Below are 25,661 nucleotides of genomic sequence, written 5' to 3'. Positions count from 1 at the left end.
AGTTTTGAAAAGTTTTAGTCCAACTTAAGGAAGGAAGAGAAAAAATGCTCCATATGCAGCTAAGCTTTTTAGACTATCTAAATTTAAAAATTTTTAAATTTAATGTTGATAGACATAATATTTTCCTTACTAGCAGAGGTATGGTGGTTGAAATCTGGGGTTGTTATTGTGTTATTTGGTTTTTAGGCGCATTAGCAACTAAAGCCATATTGCTCCGGGATATGCGGTGGTCATTCCTTGACTTTTCCGCATCCTCCGTATTTGGTAGTGACGTGCTCGAACTCCAGTCTAATCAAGAAGCGTGTGCTACGCACTGCTGCTCCTTCCCACCTGGCTACGGAGGTGCCTAAATCTGGGGTTGTGTTGAGCACTCAATATTGAGACTGTGGAGAAGATGTTTAATATTTTTTAAAAGTTTTATATCGTCATTATGATTAAATTTTAAAGTGTTGGACTAAGAGAGTTGGTTGAAACAGAAGCAATCCTATATCAAATATAAAGGTAATCCCTGATGATTTCACAATAATAGCATCTAACATATACAATAGAACCCAGATAAAAATTTCTCCAAGGGACAGGAGGTTTAGAACTTCTTACGCGGAAAAACTTCTTAGAAGGAAAAATGACCTAAAGGTATGAAATATTAAGTACACAAATAAAAATGAAAAGATACACATGCAGTGTGGGATAAAAAATTTTTTCCCACCATGGTTATAGCATGAAACGACCTGTCAGGTCTAGCACTACCCATTTGTTACAAGTTATTTTGCAACAGCCTGGGTTCATATGCTACTAACTATTTCTCCCGTGCTTAAAGCTAGCTATTATTTCTGTTACTTTCTGTCCAGCTCGAGAAACATTTAACCTGGAAGTAGTATATATTACTGCTAAGGCAAGGTAAGATGAAAACAATTTACTAGAAAGGGGGTTATTTGTGCAAAAGGTTTTTTTTTTTTTTTTTATAACTATTCTTGTGTCAATTAGTTGAAGGTGTAATTTCATCATATTTGTTTTTATTATTTCTATTCCAACGGTTGGATACTTCTCTCTGGAAGTTAGATACTGTGTTTTCTCCTCTCCTTTATTATTACTGGCGGATCACAGTGTACAGATGCCTACTGGATGTAATTGTTTTCACACACTGTGACAACATACAAAAAATTTGAAAATGGATGTAAATAAATAGTATCTAATATATACAGTAGAACCCGGATAAGAAGTTCTCCAAGGGACCAGAGATTTAGAACTTCTTACGTGGGGAAAACTTCTTAGAAGAGAAAATAACATAAGGGTATGAAATATTAAGTACACAAAAATAGTGTACTTAACAGTAACAGACAAAAAAAACTGCATCACATGTGAATTTTGAAAATAATGTGTTTTGCACTGCATTGTGGGTTGCAGAAATTTTCGAAATGCATTTGTTGGATGAATATATTCCTGTGATATATATATATCTGTGAATGAAATCCAATAAAAAGACTCCACCTGATATACCTCATGCCATAAATATCTTCCCAAAGGTAAAATGCATAATTAATGGAAATATGAGAGATCATGCAAATAGCAATCATGACAACCAAACATAGTAATATTTTATTGCATTTACATGTACAAACTGAAATGACAAGTTAAAGTAATAGTATTATGTACTGTAAATCAGCAAAATAAGTTCTCAATATTTTGTTGTTCCTCCTCGAGCTGCAATTACAGCCTTGCAACAATATTGCATAGAGTTAATCAACTTCTGGATATACGGTTGCCCAATTTCATGGTACCACACCCTTACAATGCTCTCCTGCAGCTGAATATTACTGGTTAGCTTCTACTGAGCAATTTTAGATGATATTATGTACCAAAAATTTTCAATAGGGTTCAAATCTAGGCTGTTGCCAGGCCAGTCCAACACTGTAATGCCAGTATTTTTGAATTATGACTGCACCTTAAGGGAGAAAAACAAGGGAAGACAAAAATCGTTAAATCTAAATAGCATAAAACCTACCAATTTTACTGTGAGGCAAGGTGCTGAGTCCTGTTGAAAAATGCAGTTTTGGACACCTGTGTGGTGATCCCTAATAACGGGTTTCAGGCACTCCTCCAAGATAGCAGTGTAGGTTTCTGCATTCACCGTTCCATTAATAAACTTAATTTGCCCCACTGTACATAAGTTAAAAATCATTTTTAAGTACCATTTCAGAATTTATAAATATTTCACTCTGCCTATGGGAAACATTTTTAAACTGAGGATTTCTAATGCTTAACATTTTGTTTGTTAAAACTCCTTGCGAAAAACTCATTACCTTATCAAGTTTGAAGAAGGAGCTCCTTTGGAGTTCCAACATACCTTAAAAGGTCACAATTAAAATAAGACAGAGCAATAATCCACTAAGTAATTCAGAACTCTTCACAACCATCAGAACTTAACAGCAAATTCATCACTGTACTTCACATGGCTGACTCTATCCAATTATGGATATCAATGAAAACAATTGCAATATGTCACTTCCATTGTACCAAAATGTTTATACTAAAAAGGTTTTAAGGCTGAAAGCCTCAGACTATGGAAAATTCACTAATCGAACAAGTTAGTGCCAAGCATCATTTTAGTTTGTAGTAAATCATCTAAGTAGTGAAATGGCAATGTTTTTGTGATATCCCATATTGTGAATGCCTTCAACGCGAGTTGCCCTGATATTAAACTACCTTGAATAAGCAATACTTAGACAGTGGATTCTCGGCAGATACCACCACCACCCGAAGGGGTATCCCCCAAGGATAAGTAACATTAGTCTTCTCAATTAGTGCAATATCAGAGCTACTTGTATTGTGAATCCTTCACAACAAGATACATTTATATCAAAAACTATGCCATTTCATCTACTTTGGTGATTTACTATGATGCTTGGTGCTAACTTGTTCGATTACCAAAATGTTCATATTGTTTAATTTTTTTTCATATTAAAAATAAAGAATTTGCATATTTAAAAAACTTAAGTGGGTAAACGTCATTATAATAATACTCTGTGCATTCTTTATCACGAACTTTTTATGTGCAAAAACCTTTTATCTGGGAAACTTCTTACACTGGAAAATAATACATTACAATATATAGAGTGGAAATTGGGACTTAAGAAACTTCTTATAAGGGAATTTCTTATCCAGGTTCTACTGTGTGTGTGTGTTAATTTTTAAACATAAGCAGGAATATACGTGCATGCTTATGTTTGAAACTGTGGTTTCATTTTCAATAGAATTAATATTTTTTTAATATAAAAGATGTAAAAAAACATTTTAATATCGAATTTTTTTTTATTAGAAACTAAAAATATGTAAATGTCCGTTGTGAGCTGCCATTTTTGTTACTACTAGTGGTGCTACCACTTCAGGGTTAAGTTATTTACTATGTGATACAAGCTGCATTATAAAATCATGTTTGTGTTGTTATAAATTTATAGCTTACAGACTTAACAGGAATGTTTGCACTCCCACTTGTGGCAAATCACCTGAGAGGCGGCAAACTCATTTTAATTTTTGAAGAATGTTTTTGGTTTATTTAATTCCGCTTCTACAATACCCATATTTCATCTTTTCTTAATGGCTTGAAATATTTATGTAATTTTTTTTACAAAAAAAAGAAATGTTTAAAAATACTGTTTTGTACCCTTTTATTTAAAAAATATATTAATCATAGTGAAAATCTAAAAAAAATGTTTTAGAAATAAAAATAACCTTTATAAAGTTTCTTCCATTTTTCAGTTTAAAAGACCATTAAGTATGTGAAATTTCAAACAGGCACATATTTCTATTTATTACAGATATAAACACCTAAAATTAAAATACACACAAATACTCAATACGAATATATTAGTTACTTCCATTTTATATTTCAAAATGACATATTTGGTGTGCTGTTACAGTTGCAAAATTTGAAAATTACATATGCTTACCCTCCAAGAAATTGACAGCAAGATGCTGACTACTTTATTGTAGTCAGCATCTTGCTGACTACTTAGTGAATACCACATTTCAATGTTCACAAGTAATCTTGACCTATAAACAAACACACAATTTAAAACCTTGAATTGCATGTGTGTTTAGAGGTCAAGATTGACAGGTTACCCATAGAGTAGCATACATCTAAATGAATATCACATTTTGGTTTCTCCCATTTATTACGTGAAGAGAATAAAGAATCTTTCTAAAGCAACTCGTGTAACATTGCAAAGTGATCTTGAACTAACAAACAAAGACAACTCAAGCTTTAACAATAGCATTGGCACCTGCCTGGTCTGATGTGACTCCTTCAAGAAAAATGCCATACAATTGCAAACATGGCAGCAGGTCAGCTGACAGGTTCTCATGATTTTTAACAGTTCAGAAACAGTTAAAAATTGCTTCAAAAACAAAATATTGGAGTATATATATATATATATATATATATATATATATATATATATCCTAGTATGTGAAATTGAAATATAAATATTATAATAAATATAAATTGTAAAATTAAATTATTATGTTTTATTTTGTTTTATTCCCATAACCAATTAATGCCATCTAAGACGATTAAACATTACATCGGTCTGTATATATAGGTAAATGAATTAGGTGGTAGTATAATAATATAATATAAATAATATATTGGCTTGTCAGTTAAACCAATAACCAAGATAGGTACCTAACGTGACCAGGAAAAAATACATGCTATGCATTAAGCGATATATTACAAAATATATAAAAATCGATACATTTTTAATGTATCGATTTTTATATATTTTGTAATATATCGCTTAATGCATAGCATGTATTTTTTCCTGGTCACGTTAGGTACCTATCTTGGTTATTGGTTTAACTGACAAGCCAATATATTATTTATATTATATTATTATACTACCACCTAATTCATTTACCTATATATATATATATATATATATATAGGAACCAAGGTATTTAATTAAGAGATAATATGAGAGAATTATTTTTGAGAGTTACCTTGTAAGATTACCAGGTTAATAAAACCAGTTCTAGAGTGATTCTGTAGGAGTACATTTAATGTTAAATATACTCCTATGGAATCACACGAGAGAATACAATAACTACCACTCATATATTCTTACATCGATTCAGAACAAGAATTGTTATATACTACGTCATAAGGTTATTTTTATAAAATAACATTTGTATTATAAATTAATAGTATAATAAAAAAAGTTTCTAATATTATTTACTCTTGTAGAATTATACAGATTAATCCTAAATAGTATTTATGCTGTTCTTATATCAATTCATTGAACAATGGCAATATAGTTCTCTCCCATTTTGACTTGTTCTTTAAGCTATTTTGAAGCCCAAGTAAGAAATAGCTACATCTAATCAGCTATCAGATACACCCAAATAATAACCAAACTCAATTTAAACAAATAGATAACAAATAGTAATAATTTTTAGGAGATACAAAGTTTACTTAAGTGTTCAAGTAAGAATATCCACTATCACTGGATATTCCTGCCTAAACAATTATATAAATAAATAAATAAATTAATTAATTAATTCAGCTTCTCAGTGAAGCTATTTCAATATCTATAGAAGTACCCATAAACACAAAAGGATGGAAATGTTATTTATACATACCTCCTATCCTAGTTTCATTTACACCTTTAATTAATTCCACTGCTTCAGCATACTGAGCTCGTCCACTATGAAAGAGAGTAAAGGTATTAAGAACATTAATAAATTTTAGAATAGAATGATATATACTTTAATAGTAATAATCTATTTTCATATAAGGATTCTGAGCTTATAGTAAGTCTTCTAGTCTTCCTATAATGATTAGAAGACTTACTATAAGATAACTTAGTACACACATCAGATATAAGCAATGCAAAATTGGAATTTTGGGAGTACAATGTGTATAGCAAGGATAGATAGGAAGGGAGGAGGGGTTATGCTGTTAATTAAGAAACAAAATCTAAGGCACATAAACATTGGGAAAGCAAAAATGAGAGTAGGTATGCTGTAGGCCTAATAACTTTAATGAGTAAGATGAACAACTGTACAGAGAAATAGAGTGAGCCAGGAAATCAGAATATCTGATAATGGGGGATTTGACCTTCCTGGATTTTGACTGGAACTTGTGGGTTGGTCATCATACACTAGCAAGACTTTTGATTTATCGGATGATTGTTTTCTGAAGCAGCATGTTCAAGGGGCAGCCAGAGAGTAATAATTCTGGATCTGGTTATCAGCTGTGATTATTTGTGCATTAAAAATTTACAGATAAAGGAACCTTTAGGTTGTCACAGACATTCTCTCAGATATGCTTTACTTGCTACCTGAGAGTCTAAAACACTGATGGAACTGATATTCAGGTGACACTCAAGTCAACCAAATTTTGGCAAAGTCTGGATGGTCTGTGACAGCCAAATCCTCTGCTTGCACCTTCATAATGGTGGAACTGTTATTAATCCTGGATATAACCCCCATGCTCAAGCATACAGTGGGTATGCTTGAGCATGGAGGAATGCTGCCCCTCTGTGTTACAAGACAATACTAGGTGACTCATCAGCCATTGCAATACTACAACTTTGCTTATTGGAGGCTTGAAGTGGTGAAACCCATGTTTAGTCTCCAGAACTAAGTTCTGGTCAACCCTTCCCCATCTCTTCCATCATGCAGGAGGACTGATGACTTTTGAGGTTATGATGGACATCATGGCGAGATCCAATCTTCCTTACATTGAGGGTACAGCTTGAAAACAGTGTTCTCAGGCCGGCTGCTAGTTAGTACACCAGACCGAACCTATTGGTAACTCTTTAGGAGGCTTCCAAATCAGCTAGTGTATAATCTTCACACCTCTTCTCTGCCAGATAGTGACTGGAGGGAGTACGAGTGGTGTGTATGCATGGGGGGGGGCATTGTCAAGGCCAAGTTATGTCAAGGATCTGGGTATAATATGAGAAATTATAGAGTTCATATTTGGTCTTATCAGTTTTATATTACTCAGGGTTTTTAATTAACTTTCCTTCATGACAAACAGGGATGGAGTTGTGCACTTCTGCCTCCTTGCGCTTATTTTAAATTCCGTAAAATTAAATTAATTTATTTTTTATCTCGCCTTTTAATTTACTAATTTAAATTGTTCAACCCAAAATTTAGCCATCATTTCACCCTAATAACTATTGCAGATTGTATAAGGTGAGTAGCATACATTAAGCATTTGCTATTTGGAATTTAGGATCTGGGTATATTCTTACCATGTGTATGCCATATCCAAAAATTTCATTATTTCATACAGCATGCCCCAACCCCCCACACTTTTTCTTACTATTGAATACACCATGAATTGTTAAACTAACAGAGCAAGCTTATCTGCAAAAAGATCTAAACCTCCCAAACACATCCTATTTCGTTTCACAAATATACGTGGTCTCAATTCTAATCTCAATGATTTCCATTTGTAGTCTGCCAAACCCCATGTACTTTTTCTGACAGAATCTCAGTTATCGGTTGATTCAACTACTGCTCATCTCAGTTTCCCAAATTATTCACTGTATGATTCCTTTCACCTCAAAGGTGGCACTTGTGCATATGTCCATTCTGATATTCCCTGTCAGAGACTTGGTAATTTAGAATCTCCTCTTTTCGATCTTCTCTAGCTTAAAATCTCTCTACCTCATTCTGTCAAATTCGCCTATTGTCTCTTCCGTTCTCCCAACTCCACTAATCACTTTCAGCTCTTTGACTTCCTCTCTTTGCAACTTGACTTTCTCTAGTCCAACTTTCTTAACAGTGAGGTAATTTTCCTTGGTGATTTTAATGTTCACATCTCCAGCTGGTTGAGATGCTGAGGCTTTTTCAATTACTAATGCCCTTGCACAAATTGTTCATTTACCTACAAGAATACTGGACAATCCTAACCATACAGCCAGCATGTTCTTTTTCTCACAAACAACCCTTCTAAGTACATGGTCAAAGTGAGTGGTCCTTTAGGCACCTCAGATCACAACTTGTTGTCTCTTCTCCAATGGAGCCTTTATCTCATGGCTATTCCCAACCTCCTGTTGTTTGGCATACCAAGAATGCAAAATGGTATGACCTGCGAGATTTCATTTCTTCTTTTCCTTGGTCGGACTACTGATTCAAAACTGCTGATGTCAACATTTGCTCAGATTGTGTCAGCAAAGTTATTCTTGTAGGAATGGAATCCTTTATCCCACTCTCCACTTTAAATTCTCGTCCTTTATCTAAACCTTGGTTTTCTAATAAATGTGTTAAAGTCGTTCAGGAGAAGAATATTGCATATCGTAATTGGCTTGTTTCCAATTATTCAGTTTCGTTTTCTGCTGACACCAAACTCACAACAATTGTTTGGTTATTAATCAGTCCAAACTAGATTTCGAACAGGCTAAGAGTAGAAGACTTTCTTCTTGCCTTAATGGTAGCCAAGCATTCTGGCCTCTTGCCAAAGTTATTGGCTGCAACTTTTGCCCATCTCTGCTACCACCTCTGTCAAAACCAGATGGTTCTGTTGTCACTTCAGTCATGGATTTTCAACACTCTGCATTCAATGCCTCCTGTGGTCTTCCATCAAAAGGATTTTGACAAATCTTGATACTAAGAAAGCTCCAGGTCCCGATGGTATTTCTCCACTTGTTCTCAAAACCTGTGCTCCTGAACTTACTCCTGTTCTTTGACACCTTTTTCACTTTCTTATTCCAAAGGTGTTTTTCCTTCTGCTTGGAACTTTGGTCATATCCAGCCAGTTCCTAAAAAGGGTGACAAATCCCTTCCGTCCAGTTTTTGTCCCACTGCAATTACTTTACTCTTTCTAAAGTAATGGACAAATCAATTAACTGCCAACTGTTAAACTACCTAGAATCCTTCTGTCTGATCAATGGTCGCCAGTATGGATTCTGTCAGTGTCGATCCACTGGTGATATTCTGGCTTATGTTACCCATTTATGGACAAATTCAATGGAAAAGATTGGTGATATGCAAGCAGTTGCTCTTGACATCGCAAAGGCTCTGAATCATGTTTGGCAAACAAGCTTCCATCTTATGGTTTGCCAACTGTTTTTTTCTAATTGGTTATCCAGTTTTCTCTCTGGTCACACACTGAGAGTGATGGCAGATGTCTGTCTTGTAACTTCTACACTAATGCTGGTGTTCCTCAAGGTTCAGTCCTCTTCCCCACTCTTTTCCTCTTATATATTAATGACCTTCTTCCATTGACTGGAAGTCCTATCCATAGTTTTGCTGATGATAGCACACTGCATTCCACTTTGAGAAACCTTGCACTGCTCAATCAGCTTCAACTTCTCAAATACCCACTACCAATTCCTTAAATGCCAATCTCCGGGTAATTCTCCAATGGGGCAAAGACAACTTAGTTGATTTCAATCCTCCTAAAACTCAGTCTTGTCTTATATCTCGCAAAAAAGGATTCTTCTGGTCCTATGCTTATATTTAGTGACACTCCGATTTCTAGGCAAGTTGATATATCTCTTTTGGGGATTACCCTGACTTCTAATCTCTCTTGATACAAGCACATTACAAATATTGCTTAATTTGCATCTAAAAAATTTGGTTTTCTCTTTCGCTGTCACTTTTCTTCCACACAGATGTTCACACTCTGTACAAATCGCAAATCCACCCTACCATGGAATATTGTTCCCAAAACCTTGCTCAGGCTTCTAGATTCCATTCAGAAGAGGGCAGTTAGGTTAATTAATGACTGATCTCTCTCTCTCTCTCTCCACTCTGTTTCATAGATGTACTGTTTCTGCTGCATTCCTTTTCTACAGATACTTTCATGGGCACTGTTCTTCTGAATCAGCTTCTACAATTCCTGCTCTCTGTTTCAAAACATTCCGAACATGTGCCTGCCTGCCGCCACCAGCCAACATCCATTTGCTGTCCAACTTCAAACGCACAGAACCAACTTTTCATCTTCCTCATTTATTCATTCAACTGCCATTTTCTGGAACAACCTTCCTTCATATGTATTTCTTGAAAATTACAGTCTACAGAAGTTCAAGTCTAATGTCAACAAATATCTTCTTTTGTCTTCTCACCCTCCAACCCAAGAACGGTACTAAGTACTATAAGTTCTAATACCTCTTGTTTTTGGGATTTTCATAAAAAAAACCCCTCTAGGTGGTAGTGATCACAGTGTACTGATGTGGAATTACCATCAAGGGTAAAGGGAAAGGTTTTTGTTTTTGTAAAGGTGACTACAGTGGTCTCAGACAGGTTTTTAAATTCTATACAGGCTGACCAACTGATGTCTTTACCAACAGCAAATTCTAAATGGGAAGCATCAAAGGAATTAATCTTGGATGTTACTAGGCTTTTCATACCAACTAAAAAATACTGTTCAGGATTTATGGCTAAATGAATGTCAGATGAACTACTGAGACTCTTAGCAGAGAAGAAAAATGCATGGGATGCAAAAAAATTATCACGAGACATAAGCATAAGGTACGTATAAGCTATTCTGTAATCAAGTCACACAGGCGGTTAGGCAAGCAAAGGCAGATTACAAGAAATCTTTGGCAAAGGATGCTAAGAAAAACAGCAAGAACTTCTTTACTTATATAAACTCTAGAAGAAATGGGATGAATCAGACTGTTCCACTTGATATCGATGGTTCGACTGTTGAACGATCCTACTCAGATAGTTGACAAACTGAATGAGTATTTTGCATTTGCATTCATATGTGAGGAATTCTTAGAGAAAGTGGAGGATAGAAGCTTATTAAACTATAACAGGGAGCTTAATGATTTTGTAATAACTGAGAGCAAAATGGAGGATAAATTGTTAAAGTTAAACATAAGAAAGTCACATGGGGTGTAGGGAATCTATCCAGTTATATTAAAGGCGATAGCAAAGGAACTGGAAATGAAAAAGAACTGGGACAAATGAAATAAGCAAACCCTTATCCATAATTATAAGAGGATCCTTACACTTATGGGAAGTCCCCATGGACTGGAGATGAGCAAATCTATACCCAATTCACAAATCAGGATCAAAGGGTGACAAGTAATTACAGACCTGTTAGTTTAACTTCTGTTCTGGGGAAAATAATGGAGTCACTGGTTAAATAAGCATTGCAAGATCATCTCGACTAGACTGCAGTAATAATTCAGATACCAAATGGGTTTAAGGGAAAGTCTTGTCTGACAAATCTGATTGGATACTATGATGTGGTTGCAAATCACTGGATGCAAAAAATAATTCTGATATCATATAGTATTAGTATTAGTATTAGTAACGGCCGTATGGTGCAAGAAAGCCTATGGCTTATGCTGCACCAGCCAAAAAAAAAAAAAAAAAAAAAAAAAAAATCCGAACAAAACAATGATAAAAACAAAAATTAAATAAATAAATAAATAATAATAATTAATAAATAAATAAAAATAATAAAATGAAATTAAAAATTAAATAAAAAGGAAATTAATCCTATCATCCTATGCGCTTCCCTTACCCGAAAGTACCATCCAGATGACCTTTGAATTTCCCCAAACTGTCGGCCTCTACCACCCATGAAGGCAACTTATTCCAGTAATTTATAACTCGCTGGCTAAAATAAAACTTCCTGCAGTCCAATCTAAACATTTCCCCGCGTAACTTGAATTTATGTCCCCTAGTTCTAGCATCATTTATAATCTTGAAAATTTTGTCCTCATTCATTTTACTGATGCCTCTCAGAGCCTTAAACACCTCAATCAAATCTCCCCTAAGGTGTCTAGTTTCCAAACTCTGCAACCCACATATTCGAAGTCTTTCTTCATACGGACGCCCTTTTGCCGATCTCACCAGGCGAGTTACCCTTCTTTGCACCCTTTCAAGAAGCTCGATGTCTTTCTTTAGGTGCGGTCTCCATACTTGAACACAGTATTCCAAGTGTGGTCTAACATAGGCCTTATATAATGGGATTATCACGTCCCTATCTCTACTTGCAAAAGTTCGATAGATCATCGATAGGACACCATGGGCCTTCCTTGCAACCTGTTTACAATGCTCAGAGAATTTCATGTCTGACCGTATCGTAACACCCAAGTCCCTTTCCTCCAGTACTGGGTTTAGTTGAACTCCACCAAGTGAATAAGTTATTTTGGGATTACTGTTTCCCAGGTGTAATACCTTACACTTTGTTGGATTAAAGCACAGCTGCCATTTTTCTGACCATTCTTGAAGTCTATCTAGGTCTCTCTGAAGAAGCTCAGCTTGACAGTGATCATTAACTACTCTACCAATTTTAACATCATCTGCAAATTTAGACATCACGCCCTCTATCCCTTCATCAATGTCGTTTATGAAAATTAAAAACAACAGTGGTCCTAATACTGATCCTTGGGGAACCCCACTTCTTACAGCAACCCAATCTGAGGAATAGCCATTTATCACAACCCTCTGCCTCCTGCCCTGAAGCCATCCTTCTATCCATCTAAGGATTTTTCCAGTGATTCCAACCTGTTCCAGCTTATAAAGCAACCGCTCATGTGGGACTGAGTCAAAAGCTTTGCTGAAATCTAAATAAACAATGTTGAAATTATTCCCTAAATCCAGCTCGTGAGTGACCCTTTCGAAATAGCGAACCAGATTTGTTAAACATGATTTTCCCTTTACAAAACCATGCTGAGTATCCTTGAGAATTTCAATTCGATCCAAATGATCCTGAATTCCACCCTTGATCAATGCCTCCATGATTTTCCCTACTAGAATATACTTGGATTTCAGGACAGCTTTTGATACTATTGTGCATGGAAGACTACTTTTTTAAATAAATAAATGCACAAGGCATAATACTTTAAAAGTTTGGTATCTATATAATATCGGTGTTTAGATACACCATAGATAACTCTTAAGAAACTACAAAGTAGCTGTGGTAGGCATCATTTGCTTTTTCTCATATTGTGCTCTGCCTTCACGACGAGTTGCCATGATATTGCACTACTTCGAATAAGTAACGCTTCACTAATAGCGAAGACTATTGTTACTTATTCTCGGTTGAGTACCACCACCCAGACAGCACTGTTTCACGGCTATTGGCCGATCATCAGTGGGTGGGCAGGTACCCTGGTATTGCAGACATGATGACCCAGTTGTGAAGTTAATTGCACAATATGAGAGATGCCAAGAGGTGTAGATGTGAATATTTTAAATAAATAAATGCACAAGGCATAATACTTTAAAAGTTTGGTATCTATATAATATCGGTGTTTAGATACACCATATAATATCAGTGTATCTAAACACCGATATTATATGGAAGACTACTGTACAAATTGGAGAAGTATGGTATTAAAGGCAAGTTAAAACAGATAAAAGTGTGGCTGATTGGTAGAAGACAGATTGTTAATCAATGGATGCTGCTCTTGGACTACTGTTATTAGTGGAGTCCCCCAGGATTCAGTATTGCCCACTATTGTTTTGCATATTTATCAATGATATTGATGAAAGTATATCAGGCTTAATGTTCAGGTATGCAGATGATACAAACACAAAGGTTGACAGGGTTGTTAATGACAGTAATGGCAGTGTGCTACTGTAAGAGATCTTGAAAAGTTGGACAGATGGGCTGGAGAAGTGGCAACTTAAGTTTAACATTGAGCTATGCAAAGTACTGCTTATGGGTAGCAGTAACACCAGAGAGATGTACTAACTGTATGGTACTACATTTAGAGTGGCCAAAAATGAAAAAGAACTGGGAGTAATTGTGCAGTCAGATATGAGGTTTTCTGAGCAGTTCAGACAGGCTACCAGAGTAGGTCCTGGGTTTTGTCAATGATATACAGGAGTTTTGCTAGTAGCGAAAAGGAGGTGATTATCCCTTTGCAGAAGACAATGGACAAGCCACACCAAGTTGCAGGCCTCATTTTAGGAAAGATAGCCTTATACAGAAGGCACCTGTGAGGTGATCTGACTGAAGTGTATAAGGCCTTGAATGGGTTGAGCAGGCTTAATCCTAATGGGATTCTTTTGCTTGCTCAGATTACAAGCCAGAGTGGGGCATAAATTTAAATTGAGGAAAGACAGTTGTAGAATACATGTGCAGAAATTTAATTTTTGCCAGCAGGTAGTTCAATGCTGGAGCAAACTTACATCTATTGTTGTGTAAGTTGATAGCTTAAATAAATTCAAAGAGGAACTGGATAAACATTTTTAGGGAATAGATATGCGAATTCTTTTTTTTTTTTTTTTTTGGCTGATGCTACTTAAGCTCACACTTTCTTTCTTGTATCACATGCCTCTCCTACTACTACATCTATTGGGGGAAAAATAAAACAATATCATAATTCGTAGGCTATGCTGTGCACTGATATTATATGGATGAATAGGGTGCCATTCTTCCATATTATGGAACAGAAGAACAATTATAATTCAGTCCTTCAGTTCACGTTCTCTCTCTCTCTCCGGATATGCCTGAATCCCACAGATTCTCTATCGCAGGGGTTCCCAACCAGGGGAGAATTTTAGGATTGGGGGGGGGGATTGGGAACACAGATTGACAGACTCAAACTGTTGGAATATTGATCTTTCTATAAACTACAATTATTAATAGTGGTAGTGGCATGTGATGCAAGAAAGCAAGTGTATGAGCTTATGCAAAATCAGCCAAAAAAAAAAAAAAAACCACCATTCTCTCCAAATGCCTGTCCAGTTCCTCCTTAAATTTATAACTTATCAACTTCCACAACGACAGATGGAAGTTTGTGCCAGCAATTAACCACCCGCTGGCTAAATGCAAATTTCTGCACATCTATTCTACATCTGTCTTTTCTTAATTTGAATTTATGCTCCCTTAGGTTCGTAATCTGAACAAGTGGAAGAATCTCATCAGAATTCAGCGTGCTCAACCCATTCAAGGCCTTATACACCTCAATCAGATCACTGCGCAGGTGCCTAGTCTCCAGCCACTGCAATTTACAGAACTTAAGCCTCTCTTGGTAAGAGAATCCCTTCATTCCCCTCACCAATCTTGTTGCCCTTCTCTGTACACACTCAAGCAAATCTACATCCTTCCTAAAATGAGGCCTCCAGACCTGTACGCAGTACACAAGGCATGGTCTGACCATTGCCTTATACAGAAGGACAATCGCCTCCTTTTCCTTGCTAGCTGCTGTTGTTGTTAAATTTATTGGTGCATCAGCAACTTAGGCTATAATGCACTCCCTGCTAGCAAAATTCCTATAAATCATTGACAAAACCCCATGACCTGCCCTGGCAGCCTGTCTGCATTGCTCAGAAAACTTCATATCTGACTGCACAATTACTCCCAGGTCTTTTTCATTTACCACACAGTTGGTACGTTTCTCTGGGGGTTACTTCTACCCATATGCAGTACTTCGCATTAGTCAAGGTTAAACTTCAGTTGCCACTTCTTAGCCCATCTGCCCAAATTATCTAGATCCTGTTGCAGTAGCACACTGCCATTACTGTCATTAACAACCCTGCCAACCTTTGTATCATCTGCAAACTTAGACACTAAGCCTGATATACCTTCATCAATATCACTGATAAATATACAAAACAGAGGACCCAATACCGACCCCTGTCAGACTCCACTAATAACATTAGTCCACAAAGAGCAGCACCCTCTGTCTTCTCCCACTCAACCATTCTTTTATCCATTGTAGCAACTTACCCTAAATACCATTCTGCTCCAATTTGTACAATAGTCTCCATGTGCAACAGTGTCAAAAGCTTTCCTGAAATCTAAATATATATCAAATTTAATTTCTGCATCCAGATCCTTTGTAACCATATCATAATATCCTATCAAATTTGTCAGACAAGACTTTCCCTAAACAAACCCATGCTGTGTCTGAATTATTGCTGCAGTCTTGTCTAGATGATCCTGCAATGCATCTTTAACCAGTGACTCCGTTATTTTACACGGAACAGAAGTTAAACTACCTGGTCTGTAATTACTCATGTCACCCTTCGATCCCCCATTGTGAATTGGGGATACATTTGCACATCCCGAGTCCGTGGGAACATCCACTGAGTCCAAGGAAGCTCTCATATTTATGGCTAAGGGTTTGCTTAGTTGCTTCGCTGCCTCCTTTAATATAACTGGATAGATCCCTTCCACCCCAGGTGCCTTTCTTATGTTTAACACTTCAACAATTTGTCCTACACTTTACTATCAGTTATTACAAAATCATTAAGCACCCTGCTACAATTTGATAACCTTCTGCCATTTTCAAACTTTAATAACTCCTGATGTGTGAATGTAGATGCAAAATACTCATTCCGTTTGTTTGCTAGCTGAGCAGGATCATCAACATTCGAACCATTGATATCAAGTAGACCAATCAGATTTATCCCCTTCTTTTTAGCATTTATACAAGTAAAGAAACCCTTGCTGTTTTCCTTAGCATCTTTTGTCAAAGATTTCTCGTAATCTGCCTTCACGTGCCTAACCTCCTTTGTGACCTGATTAGAGACTAGTTATATCTGCCTTAGGCTTCTGATTATGGGCAATTCTACAGATTGCACAAAAACTACAGGACATCACAATTAAATGGATGTCATATATTAAATGAAACAAAGATAAATATTCCATTTATAAACATATATATATATATTTCATTTATTAGCATTAGCAGATGATGCAAGAAAGCAAGTTTATGCAGCATCAGCAAAAAAAAAAAAAAAAAAAAAAAAAAAACTGCTCCCAATTCACCCCTCCGTTCGTTCCAAATACCTGTCCAGCTCGACCTTAAATTTATTTAGGCTATCAACTTCCACAACAAAGGATGGAAGTCTATTCCACCAACCAACTACCTGCTGACTAAAGGCAAACTTCCACACATCTATCTTTCCTCACATTTATCTTTCCTCAATTTGAATTTATGCCTTCTCAGGTGGTTATTCTGAGCAAGAGAAAGAATCCCATCAGCATTGCGCATGCTCAAACCATTCAAGGCTTTATACACCTCAATCAGATCACCTCGCAGGTGTCTAGTCTCCATCCACTGCAATTTGCAGAACTTACACCTTTCTTTATAAGAGCAACCCTTTGTTCCATTCACTAATCTTGTTTCCCTTCTCTGTACTCATTCCAACAGCTCTACATCCTTAAAATGAGGCCTCCAGATTTGTATACAGTGCTCAAGGTGTCGTCTGACCATTGTCTTATAAAAGGGAATAAATTACCTTATCCCTGCTAGAAAAATTCCTGTATATCATTGACAAGACACTATGAGCTTATCTTGCAGACCGTCTGCACTGCTCAGAAAACTTCATATCTGCCTGCACAATTAACCCCAGGTCCTTTTTGTTCTCTAGTGCAGTACCACAGAGTTGATACGTTACTCTGGGGTTACTGCTTCCCATATGTAGCACTTTACATTTGTCAATGTTAAACTTCATTTGCCATATCTGAGCCCATCTGCTCAACTTTTCTAGATCCTGTTGCAGCAGCATAGTGTCAGTAGTGTCCGTGACAACCCTGCCAACCTTCGTATCATCTGCAAACTTGGACATTAAGTTTAATATACCATCATCAATATCATTTATAAATACGGAGAACAACAATGGACACAACACTGAACCCTGAGGGACTCCACAAATAACATTAGTCCGCGATGAGCAGTGTCCATTGATTACCACTGTTTACTCCTATTCAACAATCCCTTTATCCATAGCAGCAATTTGCCTCCAATGCCACACTGCTCCAATTTGTTCAGCAGTCTTCCATGTGCAACAATATCAAAAGCCCTTCTAAGATTCAAATATATGATATCAAAGTTATTCCCTGCATCCAGTTCCTTTGTGACCACATCATAGTACCCAATCAAATTGGTCAGGCAAGACTTTCCCTTAACAAAACCATGCTGTGTCTGAGCTATAACTGATCCTGACTCACAGCCTTATAAAATGCACTGTTTGCTTGATGTTTGCAGAGCAATCGGGTACGGGACATGATACTGCCATGGGGGATGTCTTTGTGTGTGCGCGATGCAAGGAATGTATCAATATCAGGCAACAACTCAGTGTTCTTGTGGGCCTATATGAGAGCTTGAAGGACAGGGTGGATGCCCTCGAAGAAACTAAATTGAGGGGCCCATCAAGCTCTCAGCTGCCCACATCAACGCCAGAGCTTGCACTTGGGCATCACGTGACACAGAGGCAACCCCCAAGGCAGAATGCGCTGGTCCCGAAGAAACTAGTAGTTGTTGGTGACTATTGTCAGGGAAACGGGGAACATGCTTTGTAAAAAGGATAGGTGGAACAGGACCAAAGGTTGATGACGTTGTAGAGCAAATATCATCTTTTAAGGGCACAAAAGGTGATATAGTTGTACACGTTGGCACTAATGATATTAAGAGTAGGAGACCGGCAGAATTACTTAACAAGTACAGGTCACTGTTGAACAAAAGCCGAGAATTAGGGTTGAATTCGAAAGTGTCTGCAATTCTGCCCGGACACAATAGGAGGGAGTATATGATGAGAGCCTTGTCGATCAATTCGGCCCTGGAAAGATTGTGCAAGGTTCAAGGGGTAGAATTCTTTTCAGCCTGGACTGTACTTGTTAACAGGAGAGATTGCTTCTACAGGGATAGGATACACTTAAATAGAAAGGGTGCAAGAATATTTGCTGATGTTATCGAGGCAGTGTTAGGTGGGTCGGAAAACTGATAGCTTGGGGGGATACAAAGACTAATAGATTGACAGTAGCCACTGGCAGAGGTGAAAGAGATTCTTGCACTGCTTCTATTGGAATGAACAGAAGCCTGAAAAACAAGATGCATGATATTTCAGAGACTGCTGGGAGCCATTGCGGTACAAGTAAACACATGGGTTGTGTTAGGGTAGCTAAGAATAGAAACAGGTGCAGGTATACTTGCGTGTACACCAATGCTAGGAGTTTAGTAAACAAACTTGATGAATTTGAGGTATTGCTCAAAACAGCAAAGGCAGATATTGTTCGGATATCAGAGACGTGGTGTCACACAGATATAAGGGATGCAGAACTGGAATTTGGGGAGTACGTCTACAGAAAGGATAGACAGGATAGGAAGGGGGGAGGGGTTATGCTATTAGTTAAGAAACACATAAAAACCAAGGAAGTGAAGCCAGTCGACATCGCTGGACAGTGCAGTGTTGAGTTAGTTTGGTGTGACATAAGCATTGGGAGATCAAAATTGAGTAGGAGTGTGCTATAGGCCTAATGATTCTGATGAGTATAATAAGAAACTGTACAGGGAAATAGAGTGGGCCAGTAAATCAGAGAGTCTTTATAATGGGAGATTTTAATTTCCCAGATATTGACTGGAATTTGGGGGCTGGTCACTCACACACTAGCAGGGTTTTTGTGGATTTATTGGATGATTGTTTTCTACATCAGCATGTTCAGGAGGTAACTAGAGGGAGTAATACTCATGATTTGATTATCAGCAGTAATTCTTCATGCATTAAGAATCTGCAGATAAATGAACTACTAGGTGGCAGTGATCACAGTGTCCTGAAGTGGGATTTACTCAAAGAGGTAACTACTATTAGGAGTAAAGGGAAGGGTTATTGCTTCCGTAAAGGCAACTACGATGGACTGAGACAGTATTTAAATTCTATACAGTGGGACCAACTGATGATGTTACCAACAGCAAATTCAAAATGGGAAGCATTCAAAGAACTTATCTTGGAAGCTACTAGGCTTTACATAACGACTAAGAAATATTGTTCAAGGTTTAGGCCAAAATGGATGTCAGATGAACTAATGAGGCATATGGCAGAGAAGAAAAATGCATGGGATACTTACAAATTAACACATGACACAGAAGCCTATGATAGATACAAGTTGACATGCAACCAAGTTACAAAGGAAGTTAGGCAGGCGAAGGCAGATTACGAGAAATCCTTGGCAAGGGATGCAAAGAAAACAGCAAAGAGTTCTTTACTTATGTAAACTCTAGAAGGAAGGGGATGAATCAGATTGGTCCACTTGGTATTGATGGGTCAACTGTTGATGATCCTGCTCAGGTAGCTGACAAACTAAATGAATATTTTGCATCGACATTCACACATGAGGAGTTACTCAGCGAAGGGAATGCCAGAGGGGTATTCAACTCTAGCAGTAAGCTACAGAATCTTGAAATAACTGGGAGTAAAGTGGAGGAGAAATTGTTGAAGATAAACACAAGAAAGGTACCCGGGGTGGATGGGATCTATCCAGTTATATTAAAGGAGGCAGCAAAGGAAGTAAGCAAACCCTTAGCCATAATTATGAGAGCTTCCTTGGACTCAGGGGATGTAGCCATAGACTGGAAATGTGCAAATGTAACCCCAATTAACAAAGGAGGATCAAAGGCTGACACAAGTAATTATAGACCTGTGAGCTTAACTTCTGTTCCAGGAAAATTAATGGAGGCACTGGTTAAAGAAGCACTGTAGGATCATTTAGACAAGACTTCAGTTATAGCTCGGACACAGCATGGTTCTGTTAAGGGGAAGTCTTGCCTGACCAATTTGATTGGATACTATGATGCAGTCACAAAAGAACTGGATGCAGGGAATAGCTTTGATATTATATTCTTGGATCTTAGAAAGGCTTTTGATACTGTTGCACATGGAAGACTGCTACACAAATTGGAGCAGTGTGACATTGGAGGCAAATTGCTGCTATGGATAAAGGGGTGGTTGAGGGGGAGAAGACAGAGTGGTAATCAATGGACACTGCTCATCGTGGACTAATGTTATTAGTGGAGTCCTTCAGGGCTCAGTGTTGGGTCCATTATTGTTTTCTGTATTTATAAATGATATTGATGATGGTATATCAAGCTTAATGTCCAAGTTTGCAGACAATACAAAGGTTGGCAGGGTTGTCAAGGACACTACTGACACTATGCTGCTGCAACAGGATCTGGAAAGGTTGAGCAGATGGGCTGAGAGGTGGCAAATGAAGTTTAACATTGACAAATGTAAAGTACTACACATGGGAAACAATAACCCCAGAGCAACGTATCAAATCTGTGGTACTACACTGACAGTGGTAGAGAATGAAAGAGACTTGGGGGTGGTTGTGCAGGCAGATATGAAGTTCTCTGAGCAGTGCAGACGGGCTGCAAGAGTAGCTCATGGAGTATTGTCAATGATATACAGGAATTTTTCCAGCAGGGATAAGGAGGTGATTATTCCCTTGTATAAGGCAATGGTCAGGCCACGCCTAGAATACTGTATACAGGTCTGGAGGCGTCATTTCAAGAAGGATGTAGAGCTGCTGGAACGAGTACAGAGAAGGGCAACAAGATTAGTGAATGGAACAAAGGGGTGCTCTTACGAAGAAAGGCTTAAGTTTTGCAAATTACAGTGTCTGGAGACTAGGCACCAGCGAGGTGATCTGATAGGTGTATAAAGCCTTGAATGGTTTGAGCATGCTCAATGCTGATGGGATTCTTCCTCTAGCTCAGAATAATCACCAGAGGGCATAAATTCAAATTGAGAAAAGACAGATGTAGGATAGACGTGCAGAAATTTGCCTTTAGCCAGCGGGTGGGTGGTTGGTTGGTGGAACAGACTTCCATCCCTTGTCATGGAGGTTGATAGCCTAAATAAGTTTAAGGCTCAGCTGGACAGGTATTTTGAACGAACAGAGGGGTGAAGTGGAAGTGGGTTTTTTTTTTTTTTTTCCCCTGGCTGATGCTGCATAAGCTAGCTTTCTTGCATCAAATGCCTCTACTAATGCTAATGATCCTGCAGTGCTTCTGTAACCAGTACCTCCAATAATTTTCCTAGAACAGAAGTTAAACTAACAGGTCTATAATTATTTTTATCCCCCTTTGATCCTCCTTTATTAATTAAAGTCATATTTGCACATCTTCAGTCCATGGGTACCTTCCCCTGAGTCAAAAAAAGTTCTCATAATTATGGCTAGGGTTTCCTTACTTCCTTTGCTGCCTCCTTTAGTATAACTGGATAGATCCTATCCACCCCAGGTGCCTTTGTTTATCTTCAACAATTTCTCCTCAACTTTCCTCTCAGTTATTACAAAATCAGCTAGCTCACTGCCAGAGTTTAACTCACCTCTGGCATTCCCTTCCCTGAATAACTCCTCATGGGTGAATGTAGATGCAAAATACTCAGTTTGTTAGCCACCTGAGCAGGATCATCAGCAGTTGAATCATCAATATTAAGTGGACCAATCTGATTCATCCCTTTCCTTCTAGAGTTTACATAGGTAAAGCACTATTTCCTTTTTTTCTTTGCATCCTTTGCCAAAGATTTCTCATAATCTACCTTTGCTCGCATAATATCCTTTGTTACTTGGTTACAGACCAGCTTATATCTATCATAGGCTTCCACGTCACCCATTAATTTATATGTATCCCATGCATTTTTCTTCTCTGCCATATGTCTGATTATTTCACCTGACATCTATTTAGGCCTAAACCTTGAAAAATGTTTAGTAGTTGGTATGTAAAGCCTAGTAGCTGCCAAGATAAATTCTTTGAATGCTTCCCATTTTGAATTTGCTGTTTGTAACATCATCAGTTGGTCCCACCGTACAGAATTTAAAATGCTGTCTCAGACCACCGTAGTTGCCTTTATGAAAGGAAAAACCCTTCCCTTTACCCCTGATGGTAGTTACCTCTGAGTAAATCCCACTTCAGCACACTGTGATCACTACCACCTAGTGGTTCCTTTATCTGCAGATTCTTAATGCATGAAGAATCATCACAAATAATCAGATCAAGAGTATTAGTCCTTCTGGTTGCCTTCTGAACATGATGATGTAGAAAACAATCATCCAATACACCCACAAAAGCCTTGCTAGTGTGTGAGTGACCAACCCACGAATTCCAGTCAATATCTGGGAAATTAAAATCCCCCATTATAAGACACTCTGATGTACTGGCCCACTCTATTTCCCTGCACAGTTTCTTATTATACTCATCAGAGTCATTAGGCCTATAGCACATGCCTACTCTCAATTTTGATCTCCCAATGCTTATGTCACACCAAACTGACTCCACACTGCACTGTCCAGTGATGTCAACTGGCTTCACTTCCTTGGATTTTATGTATTTCTTAACTAATGGCATAACCCCTCCTCTCTTCCTATCCTTTCTATACACATTGTACTCCCCAAATTCCAGTTCTGCATTCCTTATATCTGTGTGACCCCACGTCTCTGATATCACAACAATATCTGCTTTGATGTTTTGAGAAATACCTCAAATTCATCAAGTTTGTTTACTAAACTCCTAGCATTGGTGTACACACAAGTATACCTGCACCTGTTTCTATTCTTAGCTACCCTAACACAACCCATGTGTTTACTTGTACCGCAATGGCTCCCAGCAGTCTCTGAAATATCATGCATCTTGTTTTTCAGGCTTCTGCTCATTTTAATAGAAGCAGTGCAAGAATCTCTTTCACCTCTGCCAGTGGCTACTGTCAATCTATTAGTCTTTGTATCCCCCCAAGCTATCAGTTTTCCGACCCACCTAACACTGCCTCGATAGCATCAGCAAATATTCTTGCACCCTTTCTATTTAAGTGTATCCTATCCCTGTAGGAGCCATCTCTCCTGTTAACAAGTACAGACCAGGCTGAAAAAAATTCTACCCCTGGAGCCTTGTGCAATCTTTCCAGGGCTGAATTGATTGACAAGGCTCTCATCATATACTCCCTCCTATAGTGTCTCAGCAGAATTGCAGAGCTGATTTTCAACTGTGACCTGTACTTGTTAAGTAATTCCGCCGTTCTCCTCCTCTTAATATCTTTAGTGCCAACATGTACAACAATATCACGTTTTGTGCCCTTAAAAGATGATATCTGCTCTACAACATCATCAACCTTTGCCCCTGGACATACCCTGGTCCTGTTCCACCTCTCCTTTTTACATAGCATGTTCCCCCAGCTCTGGCGTTAATGTGGGCAGCTGGGAGCTTGATGGGCCCCACAATTTAGATCCTTCGAGGGCATCCACCCTATCCTTCAAACTCTCATATAGGCCCATAACAACACTGAGTTGTCGCCTGATTTCCTCACATTCCTTACAGCGTTTGCACGCGCGCGCGCACACACACACACACACACAAAGACAGCCCCCTTGGCAATATCATGTCCCATACCTGATGCAAGCAGTCCATTTTAAAAGGCTGTGATTCTGAGGGCAATAAAGCGGCTAAATATAGGTAAAAATCTTCCCATTCGCCGGCTCTGCAAAATTTGTAAAACACGTGGATTGGATACCTTACCAAGTAATAACCTACAAAATCTCTATCTAAGTTAAAATTTAATCTAAGTATCGTAACTAAGAATATAAGGCTACTTAGAAAATAAGTTAATAAAACAGAAAAAAATTTCTCTATTATCCGGAGCCATAAAAACTTTGCCTGACCAAGGCTACTCTCGTTCCCTCTCTAATAGTTATATTTTACTTTTTCTTGTTTTTTAATCATAGATTTTGGAGCCTTTTGAGTCAGACAATCTTGGAAGGGAGGGAGGGGGATGAAATTCTGACATATGGTGAAAAGGGTGCATGGGGGAAAAAAGGTTGAGAATCACTGCTCAATCCAGGGGCGTTCTTGGGGTATTTGGCACAGGTGCCAATTGAAATTTGGCACTCCCCTTTGAAATTTTCTTCATATGTGTATGCAAGTTTCAGGTTTACAGGTGCCCCTTGAACGTTGGCTCCCGGGGGTGCAGCACACCCTCAGGACAGCCTGTCCCTGGCTCTATCGAATTCATATTTAGCAATTAGGAGGATCATGAAAGATGAGTAACTTTGTCTTCATGTGCCTGATCAATGCATACTGAAAGGATGGAATTCATGGGATACCTGGTTCCTGGGCAACACGATGCTGTCACCCCTCTCACTAGTGGATGAACCCACACCACTTGACAGGTAATTAGGTACACTGCTTCACTGCATTCATATAGATGGTAATTCGATGTCAGTATTGATAAACATCGTGAGTTAACAGAGACTTATAAGGGATGGTAGTGGGTACCCGACACATCTGTTACTCTATCGCAGAGGTGGTACAGAAATTGCACTATTCCCATTCGACAGAATCAAGAGCGTATCGGGAATACATCATTTCCGGAATAACATTTCATCGTGGACAGTGGAGAAAGATGGTGGATGAACGTGGCCATCAATGTCTGTCTCGCATTGTTTCAGCTAACCAGAAAGCGACAGTGGCATAAATTGGAACAGACTTCAGTGAGAGTGGTGCTAGAAACATCTCCACTAAGACCATCAGCTGCATGCAATAGATTATTTGAGCTGCTGACCCACCAGAGTCCCATTTCAACACCATGACACAGGAATCTATACTTCAAACTGGGCGAAATAGGCCACTGAGTCCCATTTCCAGTTATTTTGAGCGGACGGAAGGGTGCGTATATGGTGGAAATTACATGAAGTTATGCACCCGTCATGTCAACAAAGAACTGTTCAGGCAGATGGACAGTTGGTAATGGTCTGGGGAGTGTTCAATTGGCACACGTTGGGACCTCTGGTATGTCTAGACCAGCGGTTCTTAACCTTTTGCTTTAAGGGAGCAAGATTTTGCAGCTTACAATACATGTGAGCATCATATATTAAAATATAAATTTTCTTGCTTAAAGATTACAAATGAATTTTTTAAATTAATTTTTTAGCCATATTATGCATACAGGAATTATATTTCTCAATT

General features: G+C 38.0%; 1 protein-coding gene across 3 annotated transcripts in view; it reads right to left on the bottom strand.

Annotated features, from left to right (window-relative positions):
- The window catches only part of LOC150077842 (NPC intracellular cholesterol transporter 1-like), a 671,091-nt gene that overhangs the window by 68,257 nt on the left and 577,173 nt on the right, over positions 1-25,661 (bottom strand). For all 3 annotated transcript variants that reach the window (XM_090384813.1, XM_090384814.1, XM_090384816.1), the window contains one exon: positions 5,635-5,699. In XM_090384813.1, the coding sequence (XP_090240939.1) occupies positions 5,635-5,699 (65 nt within the window). The remainder of the gene's footprint in view (positions 1-5,634; positions 5,700-25,661) is intronic.

Source organism: Mastigoproctus giganteus, chromosome 11 (genome assembly GCF_048544385.1).
Source record: "Mastigoproctus giganteus isolate SK-2022 chromosome 11, ASM4854438v1, whole genome shotgun sequence".
In the NCBI taxonomy this organism is placed as follows: Eukaryota; Metazoa; Arthropoda; class Arachnida; order Uropygi; family Thelyphonidae; genus Mastigoproctus; species Mastigoproctus giganteus.
The sequence above is the reverse complement of the archived record's forward strand: the minus strand, read 5'-3'. Positions and strand labels throughout refer to the sequence as shown.